Raw genomic sequence first — 11,355 nt, forward strand, 5'->3', positions numbered from 1 at the left:
AAAGAAATCTTAATATCTTTACACAGCAACCATGTCCATAGTCAACCTTAGCAAAAAAGAAAAACTACTATTAAATAATTAGCTGGCAGTAGCAAAATAATCAGCTTACACCAGCTTTCCCTAACCTGTCTGTCTACAGATGTGTTAAGACTACAAATCCCAATGAATGAGAATGTGGTGGCTGTGAGGTTAGAGGAGGTGATCATGTATGCAGTGCGTAATTTTATATCCTTTATCCTGCTTTCCATCAAAATGGTATGCAATATTTCTAAAATGCAACAAGATGAAGATAAAAAAATATATCTGCTCTGATAATTAAGTAGCACAGTTCAAAAAAGAGGAAGGGCTCAAACCTCTTTCTGAAATCCTCTTGGTCTTCACTGTGGCCCTACCTTCTGCCCAGGGTTAGAATTTGGTAGTAGTTCCCACTGTCACCACTGAATTTCCGGAGGTGTGCCTCACCTCTAGTGTGTGAGAGAAGTAAGACTCCCACACCCTGCTGCCTTTCTGTAAATAAAATGGTAAGAATGAAATAATTGTTGTAGCATCACATCGTAGTCATATAGTGTTGAAGCATGTGATTAAAGATATCAGTCTGTCTACCCCTTGGGAGGTTGGATAATCTCACAAGAGATAAAAATCAAACTTTATTTTTAAAAAATCTATAAAAATCACGTTTTAGATTTTAAAGTTAAACATTTTAGAAATTATAAACATGCACTGTTGCAGGACCTACAATGCACTGCTGTCCAGTTAACAATGTACAGCAGCCAGAACTTTGTTAAAATATGAAATCCAAAAGACCACAAGTCTTGATGTGTTGTCATTTCCTTAGGCTTCAAGTTTTAGACAGCTCAAGAACTTATGGTCTCAAAAGATTTGAAAAAAAAAAGATGTATTTCATGCACAATATACATAAAAGACTGAAGTATATGCAATCACTGAGCTTGTACAGATATAAATAATTTTGGAATTAAACACAGATCAAAAAATTAAAATTCAACACAGCTTCTGCCTAAAAGCTTTATCTGTTTCTCAGAGACTGTGTGAATCCTGAAGCAAAATCCTCTGTTTCTTCTGGCAAGTACCTGGGGGCAATTCCAGACATTTATCTGAGCAGCTGGGAAGATGTTACACCCCACTAGTTTTCTCAACTCAGGCATAGCAACTTCTTTCTTCATTTCCCCAGAACTATCCTGACTTTTTGCTTTCTAGGAAGAGAAAAGCTGGGGCATCTCCCTTTGCTTTATAGGAGAAAAGTCATGCTTCCCCCAGTGCTGATTCTGCTTGAGAGGAAAATGTGTGTATTCCCAATCCAGGAAGTCAAGAGTCCTCTTTGTGAACGCAGGCTGGGATCTCAACAATATGTTTAGAAACTCTTTTGAGAAAATAAATGGCTGTGAAATCTTTTAAAACCAGAGCTTACGAATATCTTGATTATGTCTATAATATGTGCGATTTCTTCCACGTTTCCCCTCCTCCCCCATACCATTTTTTTTCTATTAGGCCCACTTATCTCTTCAAGGGACCAACACAACAGATAAGATTTGTGGAAATTTTAGCACTGTAGATTCTTTGAAACAACATTTGATTAAAGTCTGAGAGGAAAGTATAGAGCTTTCATGTTGCACAGACACTTTCATTAGGTAGAATGGAAAAAAGCTAATTCCAGCTCAAGATAAAAAAAAAAAAGGAAGAACAATATTTGTTCAAAATGCAAATAATTTTGTTTCCTGTGGGGGCATACCCAGCAAGCTTTTTCTGCTTCACAAAGCTGTAAAGATCAAAGTATGTCATTTTGGACTAAATTGCCTGATACTTATTTAAGGGGACCTCTGAGTCTGTCTTAGCTCTTTCATCAGCTGCTGACTATAAAGGTTGATTTTATAGATTGCCAAAATAGTATTATTGCTGTTATCCTGGGTGCAATTCCCAAATACCCTTGGTAAATTTGAAATAAAGAATCAGTTGTGATGGCCAGATCCTGGCATGAATTCAAACATCAGTGTCACATCTCGCTGGATCTTTGCATCATCAGCGTTGTGCAGGTTGTTCAGGTGATCCTTTGATCTTAGGCGATTCTGTTATTCAAACTGTTATTTTGTTATTCAGACATGATCTGTGGTCCTGCCCCAGGGAGGCAGCTCTCTTGGCATGTGGGGAATAAATATTTAACTCTGTGCTTCAACTTTGCATAGCTCCATTTCATTCCATTTCCAAACAGTTGGAAACAGAAAATAAGGGACGGTTCAACTACTTAAGCAGAGGTGAAAGCTGGCTGCTATTTAGAGCAGGAATAAGAATCAAGTCCCCTCCGGAGGTTTTGAACTTCAACTCCCATCAGCTCTTTTGTCCTTGTTTTTGTCCTCTTGCCTGATGAAGATCTTTGGGGGCTTTAAAGGTTGCATTCTCTCTTTTGTTATTTTGATTGTGTAATAAAAATATCAACTATGGATTTTCGATTTCCCATTAATCAACTTGGCAATGCTAGCCTTTTATTCCCATATTCAAGTAGCTTTCTTCTGTCTTTGATTTTGAATACAACAGGATCATTAGTAAAAACAGAGGTTTATGGTCTATCAATGACTAACCAGTTTATTATCGCATAAGGTTTCATGGATCATAATCCATGCCATTGATTTTTTACAATGGGATTCAAATTGCTTGGCATAGTTACTTATTGATAACTCCTGTTGAGCTTGAATTTACTTCTGAGGAAATGCATTTAGGATTTTACAATAAATCTTTTTAGGCCCCTGGAGAAAGCAATACAGTATAATTGCTGGGTTGGAAAGGTGATTCTCCTTTCCTACTGCCAGGAATAGAAAGGGAAGTAAAGACATTTGCAGGTTACCAGCAGTCTAAAGGGCACAGTCTGGCTAATAATGGTTTGGAATATGTAGTCCATGGAAATGGCCAGTTCCCACAATGGTAAGTTTTGAAATGCATTGATTGAGGAGGGAGAGGTGAAAGAAATAGACAGTACAACTCGAATCGTATTTATTTAGAAGTTAATCTTTTTTAAAGCTCAGCAGAATTTCGTTCTTAGTCAATACATTTGGAATGTAACCATGATAGCTTTGCAAAAGTAAACTTCAAAGCGCACTGGCGTTGACCCCCTGCACACCATCTGCTCTTCCCTTGCTCGGATCCCTATCATGTTCCTCTCACCTTGCCCCCTTGTGTTTGGCTGGCCACACACAGGACTCACACAGTGAGCAGGATTTTTTTTTTTTTAATGCCAGTAGGATTGGTCAATTACACACCGTGTGTTTGGGTGTGTACTGATCCACATGCAGCACGCCTGAAAAACTTTATGGGTGAGGTTCCTTTTATGAACTGCTTGGCAAATTGTGAAGGGAGGAGAATAGAGCATCCAGGAGTGTCTCTAGGGAAGGTGGAGGGCAGGGGATTCTAGAAAAGGGAATAGCCAGAAACTTCCTGCATTCTGTAAGGAGGTTATTTGGACCAGAGACGGTGAATACCCAGAACTCTCCCAGCTGTGTGAGAAGGCGGATTTGGGGGTGGATGGGGTGGGGGCTCAGGATCTAGGAACAGGCCTCTTGAGTCCCTTGGGAGAGGTTTGAAGGAGGTTAGTGAGCAAGTGGGAGCTTAACCAGGTTTCTTAGCTCTGAGGGTATGGCAGAGTTAATTAGAGTGTTGGTCCCTCCCTTTCTGGAACTGGTTGGACGGCTTTCCTGGCGCTCTCACCTGGGGCACTCCTTCTTTCCACTTGCAACCTGGATAGTTGGCCTTCCTGCTGCTCATTTTCCTCTTCCTCCTCCTTCCTTTAACTGGGTTTGTCTGTAAATCCGCATACTGGCATATGAAGGAACCTTTTTTTTTTTTTTTTACATGGCTGTTGCAACCTGAGCTTTGGGATCCTTTTTTCCTCAGTTCTGAACAGTTCCCCAACTCCTCTCAAGTAAGTGCACCCTTTCAGCAGCCCCAACCCCATGGTTTCCTCAGGACTGGGCCGTTGCCGGCTGGCCCTGGCGTTTGCGGTGTTCATGGACGCTGCAGGCACCGGGGCACTGCTGACGGGCATCTTTGCTAGACTGAGGCTGCGAGGTCGAGACTTTGGGGACCTTTTAATCTACTCGGGTGCGGTGCTGGTGTTCCTGAGTCTGCTCGGTTGGATTATGTGGTACACGGGCAATATTGAGATAGCCCCTGAAGATCTGACGAGGGATTATCACGCCAAGGGGGGCACGCTAGCACGGCTTGCCAGGAAGATCTCACGGACCTGGTCGCGACGCCAAGGTGGTGGGCTGGCCATGAGGGCTGTTTCAAGCAGCCGAGAAGCAGCATAGAGGTAATATATGTTCCCCTTTTTCTTACAAATCACATCAGGACAGGTTACATAGGACAGTAACCAGTTCCTTTAAACTATGCTTCATGTGTGTCTGAACACCTTGCTTTATTCCTTTTATCAAAAAGTGTGTGCTGATTTCTGCACATCAACTTCCATATCAAACTGTCTTACAGCAAGGTGCCCTGGGTTTATTTATAGTTCATTAGCAATCCTAATAGTAATTGGGACTTTTGGAGATCACGGTTAGCCCAGCTCCCATTTCTGTAACATAAAACGGTGCATCCTGTAATCTGGATTAGTTCCATACTTGGCATTATTTTTATCTATTTTGTTGTACCAGCATTAATGAGGATTAGCTCAGCTGGTTTTGTGGTCAGTGCACAAATGGGGATTGTAATTTGCCTTGGTGATCGTAAATATGAAATGAGTAGGGACTATTGCACAGGAATGGGATTGGATGAGTAGGGTGACCAGCTACCCTTTTTCTGTCCATGCATGACTTGCTGTTGCAGTCATAAATCCATCATCTTCACAACTTCTTCTGACACAGACTTCCCATTCATGTCAGCATTTTGCTCTAAAAGAGCTACATTCCATTAGAACAAGTGAAACTGGATTGTGGATCTGACTGTGAAATTTGTTTCTTTACCTTCCCCTGTATTTTGTAACGTTCCATATTCCTTCCACCATAACATTGTATTATCCTAGTTTCTCATTCATATGTTACCCTATTGGAAGAAACTGACATTGTCCCCACCCAGCAGAGCTAGGGGTAATGGTAGCTACAGCCCAGCACATCTAGAAAGCATCATGCTGGGAAAGACTGGGTTTAAGGGTGCTGGGGAAGTCCTCTGCCCTTCACAACTACCGTGCATGAAAGGTCAATTAAAAAATGATGTCTCCTTCAAGTTGAGCTTGATTCTGGTTGACCAAGGATATGGCTATTGTCACTGCTTTCTTCTGGGTTGAGTGTTGATTTTGCAAATTGGGTTATAGCCTTGGTAGGTACTGGTGGCTTCCCCTCCAAATGCTAGCCAGATCTGACCTAGCTTCTCTTTGCAAGATCAGCCAGGATCAACTAGATACTCCCAATAAGGAAGTATATGTTATAGACAATAAGCATACCGTTGAGGACAATCAGAAGGAAACTGCCCAGCACTCACCCAATGCAATTCTGTCTAGATGTTCAACATACTAATTAAGGTTGGCTTTCCTTTTTCCATGCAAGCGTAGTTTTTCAGTCAACAGTTTGGCTAGCACAGCAATCTCTGCTACTGGTTCTATGCCGGGAGCAGTATCTTTTTGACTTTTGGCCAGTTTGCAACTGTTAAGAGCTGGGTGGTGGCCAGTGGTGCAATACAGTGCTGGGAAAGCGGAAGTACATCGTAAGAATAATGGGCTAAAAAGACAAACCTTTGCCCGAGTCATTATATGCCAAGAAGCATACTTAAAAATAATATCTATATAGCTGAGTTCACACAACGCGTGAGGCTAGTTTGCTTAACCATAGGTTATTAAATTATCATGTGGTTTGGTTGGTTTTGGTGTAGTGTGGTATAAATGTAGCCTCCAATAGAATGCATCATATAACTGGCTGATTTAGGTTGTTGAAAGGTAGCTTTTATCCCCTCTTTTTAATGGTTATTTACTTTAAACTAGACTGAGCCTGGTATAAATCTAGCCAACAGAAGATTATGCTCTGTAAAAAAAAACAAAAAAACCCACCATGGCTAGCTTTTTACAGCCATTGCATAATAGTAAGGAATACCATATCTGAGCTGCAATACCCCAGATGACCTCTGGGTGGTAGCAAAGAGCATCTATTTTCTCTATTTCTCTGCTGCCATCTACTGGTCATCTGGATTTTTTGTAGACCAGATGTGGTACAGGTAGTCTTCATTTAGTGACCACAATTGGGACTGGCAAGTTGGTTGTTAAGCAAAGTGGCTCCTGAGTGAAACTGCGACTGTGCTTAATGACCTTACTTCAGCTTTCCTTTGCTTTACAGATCTGTGAAGGTCATAAATGCGAGGATTGGTCATAAAGTTGCTTTTTCATCACTGTTGTAACTGCGAACGGTTGCCAAGCAAGGCGGTCGCTACATGAGAACTACCTATAGTCTTATAACTATAAAAATAAAATAAATAAAATACAATACTAACCCAAAATACACAATGAAATAAAATACTAACCAACCGGCAATGGCTACTAACTGACTGAATAGCATGAGTCATGTATCAACAAGGATCCTAAAACTGTATGTATTTTTGGCCAACCTCTGAAACTCTGTCATTGGAATGGAACTCTGGGTTTTATACAGATGAAGATTCATAAAAATTAACATATTTTTAAATAGCATTTAAGCATTTCACTTCACACATGCACATAGGGGTATACCCCCACCCTCACTTCACATGTTTACAGAGAGTCTCAATAGCTTTGGCCTTTGATCTGAGCACATCCTTCCAGTCCTGGGATTCTGATTGCCAGTCAGGTTTCCCAGTTATGACCCTACATGCATTGGGTCTTTCTCATTCCCAGGAAATGTACAGTGGGAAAAGAGAGGCGTGGTGCATGGATCATGGGGGCCCATGGGTGAGCGGGTAGGATCCTATTTCTCTCTGACCCCAAATCCAGAACATAAATGCTGTTGAATGCCTGTACATGTCCTCAAATCTCTTTATAGTCAATCCACTGTACAAGGCAGGTGGGGAGGGGATGAAGGGGCAGAAAGTAAAAGTTACTCTCATGGCAGAAGTGAGAATAAAACTGGGGACTTCCTGTTTTATAGTTCCTACTGTTAGCGGTTCAGCCGGCGACAGCTGCAGTGAACAATCCGCACATTTCCATTTTTTATGGCTCTGTGCAACTTGAATGGGAACTCATTTTAAGCTAGAAGGAAGGCTAATATCGTCCTTCCTTGCCAAGAGAGGCCCCTCTAGAAATGCAGTTCAAGTCACATAATAGAGAAGTCAGGGAACAATGCTAATTGTGGATGAACTTCTTCATGGCTTCTGCTTCTTTGAACTGAAGCCTGTTCCTTGCCAGCCCTTCAGACAAAGGACTGATCTGGAAAGACTTTTCTCAACCGCAGATATTCTTCTTTTCTGGGAGTCCTACTGGATCAGACCAAGGACCTATCTGATTCAGTAATCTATTTCCTACAATAGTCTACAACAGCATTTCTCAAGCTCAGCAATGTTAAGATATGTGGACTTCAACTCCCAGAATCCCCCAGCCAGCATGCTGGCTGGGGGATTCTGGGAGTTGAAGTCCATACATCTTAACATTGCTGAGCTTGAGAAACACTGGCTTACAAGCATGCTTTCAGAGCTTGGTCCTCTCTTCTGTTTTATTACTTCCCTTATTGCTTTTGTTTGTCTTTCAGCATCTTCATTAAACTTTCAATACCACATATTCAGAGACAGACCACAGATGTCATTTTTATATCTGGATGAAACTAGAGACTTACCGCGCTTGCTCTGCCTTGGAGGGTTCTCCTTGCAAATACAGTCTCCTTTGCTATGTCTACATGACTGTTCCCTGTAATATTGCTTTTAGTGCCTGATTGGAATGGAATGAATGGAGAACAATGTCTATAAAATTATGCATGCATTTAAATCCCACCTATCCCACTCTTTCAAGGGACTCACGTTTGCTTATACAACCCAACATCATCTTCATCATTTCTTTTGTTCTCCTCCTCCTCCTGCTGAAAATATTGAATTCCAGAATTAATGTGATTCCAGAATGAATGGGAGTCCAAATCCTGTGCATTGTGTGTGTTACTTACAACACAGCTGTGCATTTTCCTTATACATTCATGCATATTTTGCTGCCCAGAGTTGAATTCATTAATGTAAAACTGTAGACTGAGAAAACCCCTAAGAATGGGGAACTTGACAGAACTAGTGCATAGGAGGTTATTCTAGAAAAAGTTGACATCGTACACTACTTAGTGTGGATAGCTAGCATGCAGTGTTGTTTGCATGGAGTCCTAATTTTTTAAATAATTTCTGGTTGAACAGAAGATAATTTTTAAAGAATTTAGAGGGGTTAGATTGAAGATGGAATAGTATGAAAAAGACAAGAAAGAGGGAATGAGCAGATACATGCATGGCTGACATTTGAACACTTTTCCACTTAAAATGAAACAGATTTTTGAAAGAACCAAGAACTCTCCTTCTAACTTTAAGGCTCATCCTTAAAGTTGTTACGTGTTCATCCCGTCCCACAATATGGTCATTTCTTAAGCCAGCTTCATTTCCAGCCAGTATTGCACAGGCAAGAAACAGCTTGAGGCTGCCTTGTGGAATTGACTAACAACTGCATTCAAGTCATGTGCTAAGCCATGGTTTATTGACTAAAACACAGTTGGGTTTACACAACAATGCAACCTATAAGTCATGATTTCCCAATCACAATGGTTGAGTCCACACAACACAAAACCATGTCCAGGCAAAATTGTAATGTGTTGGGTAAGCTGTGCTTGTACTGGTCCCCACAGCTGTGGCTGGCTTCATGGCAAAAAAGCAACTCAAATTGTCACCCCAAGTATCTGACCCTCAACTAGAAGAATTGTGGAATATCTCCACGATCTCAATTGTGAAAGTTCTACAAGGCAGCATCCTGATATGATTAACTGATCTATGATTTACAAATTAACACACTGCTGAGGTTCTCGCATGCTGAGCTAGTTGAACTAGTTAAGATCTGAGCTCTGCGGAGGGGAGGGGAAACCCCTTGGTGGTGTGGAGGAACAGAGCTCAAATCCTGAAGATTTGAGCTCCATTCCTCCAGTCCCAGGAAGGATTTCTCTTCTGTCCATGAAGGGGAGGGCAAACCCTTTGGGGGGCTTTAGGAATGTTTGAGAATGAAAGGGCTGCCTGCCAGGAGGATTTCAGCTCTGTGCTGAGCTAAAATCCTTCAGCAGACAGCTCTTTCACTCTGTCTGCTTAACAACCCAGATCGCTTAACAACCACAACTGGGAGTGCCCAGATTGTGACCATTGAGCAAAGCACTCACGTGGGCATCTCGCTTAACAACCACTTCGCTCAGCAATCAAGATTCTGATCCCAAATGTGGCCTTTAGGCGAGGACTACCTGTATTAAAATTGCACAAGGAAAACTTCCTTGAAATAAGAAGTGACCATTTCATTTTAATATTTGAAAAAAATATTTCTAAGGAAAAATGCTGGGGTTGGGTTGCTTCTCTTCCTGTCCTCTCCTGGTCTCCTAGGTCCTAGGACCGAGGTCTTAACCTAGTATCTCTAGATGTGTTGTGCTAATAGCCTTCAGTTCTGGCTAGAAGCCCACGCTGGCAAGAAATCCTTGAAGTCAAAATCCAACTGATCTGGAGTACAACACGTTAGAGAAGGAGAACACCCTCAGACGACTACCACTCATCCCTTTCTGCAGATAGATGGGGATGTCTACTTCTCCCTGAAAAGGATCCCTTTCCTCCTCTTGCAGCGTTGTCCCACCCAAACAGCGGCTTGTTCACAGCAGAACAGCCACTCAAAATACAAGCAAGAGGGGGACAGCACTGTTCGAGGCCTTTCCTTGCAAACTGAGTTGCTGTGATGACTAAGTTTTTAATGCCTGCAGGTCTAGCGACAGTGGTGGTGAACTGAAAAGGCGTTTGCCAACCCAAATCCATGTACAGGAAGTTGAAGAGTTGTTTTTTTTAAAGGGCAACCTTGACAAAGAAGCACAGCTCCCCTGCCCCCCACTTCCCACTGTTTTCCTATAACATTTCCAGCATCTCCTGGAACAAAATTGTTTCTCTAGACAGGTCAATATGTTATATAACATGAACTCTGGGCCTTTTCCATTCTCTCCATGAGAAACCAATTTTAGCATCTTCTGAGCTTAATTTCCCCCTTAAACAGATCATCTCTTTCCTCCTGATCTGCCCTAAACTGCAAGGCTTGAGAATTATTGGCTCTTCTCTTACCCCAACCTACTGATCTTTCCCTTTTGCATGGTAAATAAATAGTAGTAACGAGCTTGTGATTAACTCTGATTTTTCTTCTGTTCTACCTGCAGGATGGATTAAGCTGGACAACGTTCTTCTAAAACTGGACCGGACTGAGAAAAGGATGTGACTCTTCATTCATTGCCATGGAATTCCTGCCCATATCTATTTAGTATCTTGTGATACTAGTGTAATACCGTATCATGTGAATTTTGCTTTCCATATGTTTTTAAATATATATATTATGATTTTTTTCAGGACCAAGGGTGGTATTATTATTACTTTTACTACTATTACTATTCTAAATCCAACTAACTTCCATTCTTTCCTTAGCCCACCTTCTAATCCTTTCTTGGTCCATCTGAATCTAATGTATGTATAATACCCTTGAGATTTGTGAGAGCATGGCAGCGCATGCTTGAGAAAGTTGCATTGGGTGAATAACTTTTACGTTTAAGCTTTGAAGCCAGACAAGCAGTAAGGTGGAACTGAGAGGAATAGCTGGGGCAGGTTCTAGATAGGGAGAGTTGAACAGGAAGGAGGGCTCCTGGGTTCTGTGGAAGGGCATGAATTCTTCTGGGGCATGAGTAGACTCAAATACCGTGACTCAATCAATAAATGGAGAAAAAAAAAACTATACTCTTTTATTGGTAACTATAAATGCATCGGAAGATTGCAATATCACGTTAGGCAGGGGGTGGAGCTGGGGGAGGCGCTGGGGGAGGTTCTGCTGGTGGAGCTGGTGGAGCTGGTGGAGGTTCTCCTGGTGGACCTGGTGGAGGTGGTGCTGGTGGAGGTGCTCCTGGTGCGGCTGGCGGAGGTGCTGGTTCTCCAGGTGGTGGTGGTGGTGGTGGTGGCGGTGCTGGTTCTCCAGGTGGTGCTGGTGCTGGAGCTGGCTCAGGCGGTGGCGGTGGTGCTGGTGGTGGTGCTGGCGCTGGCTCTGCTGGTGGAGGTGGCGGTGGCGGCGGCTCTGAAGGTGGTGGTCCTCCTGCTGCTGGTGCTGGTGCTGGTTCTGGCGTTGGTGCAGGTGTTGCTGGTGCCGCTAGTTGAATTGGTTCTGGA

General features: G+C 42.4%; 1 protein-coding gene across 2 annotated transcripts; it reads left to right on the forward strand.

Moving 5' to 3' along the window:
• The first annotated feature begins 3,576 nt into the window (after positions 1–3,576).
• Positions 3,577–10,947, forward strand: TMEM238 (transmembrane protein 238). 2 transcript variants are annotated; one of them, XM_025165832.2, is made up of 2 exons: positions 3,577–4,315; positions 6,324–7,522. In XM_025165832.2, the coding sequence occupies exon 1, from the start codon at positions 3,957–3,959 to the stop codon at positions 4,311–4,313; it is 357 nt and encodes a 118-aa protein (XP_025021600.1). In that variant the 5' UTR covers positions 3,577–3,956; the 3' UTR covers positions 4,314–4,315; positions 6,324–7,522. The 2 variants fall into 2 exon arrangements, with proteins under 2 accessions (XP_025021600.1, XP_007426906.1); XM_007426844.4 differs by lacking the exon at positions 6,324–7,522 and adding an exon at positions 10,365–10,947 and having other exon boundaries at positions 3,682–4,315.
• The last annotated feature ends 408 nt before the right edge of the window (positions 10,948–11,355 follow it).

This window comes from Python bivittatus, unplaced genomic scaffold (assembly GCF_059951505.1).
Source record: "Python bivittatus isolate LINGU-HERP-01145 unplaced genomic scaffold, Pbiv_v1 ctg000440_np1212, whole genome shotgun sequence".
Lineage (NCBI taxonomy): Eukaryota > Metazoa > Chordata > Lepidosauria > Squamata > Pythonidae > Python > Python bivittatus.

Bases quoted from the DNA above. Each gene is read 5' to 3' on its own strand.
- TMEM238 (XM_025165832.2), top strand. From the start codon at position 3,957: ATGGTTTCCTCAGGACTGGGCCGTTGCCGGCTGGCCCTGGCGTTTGCG.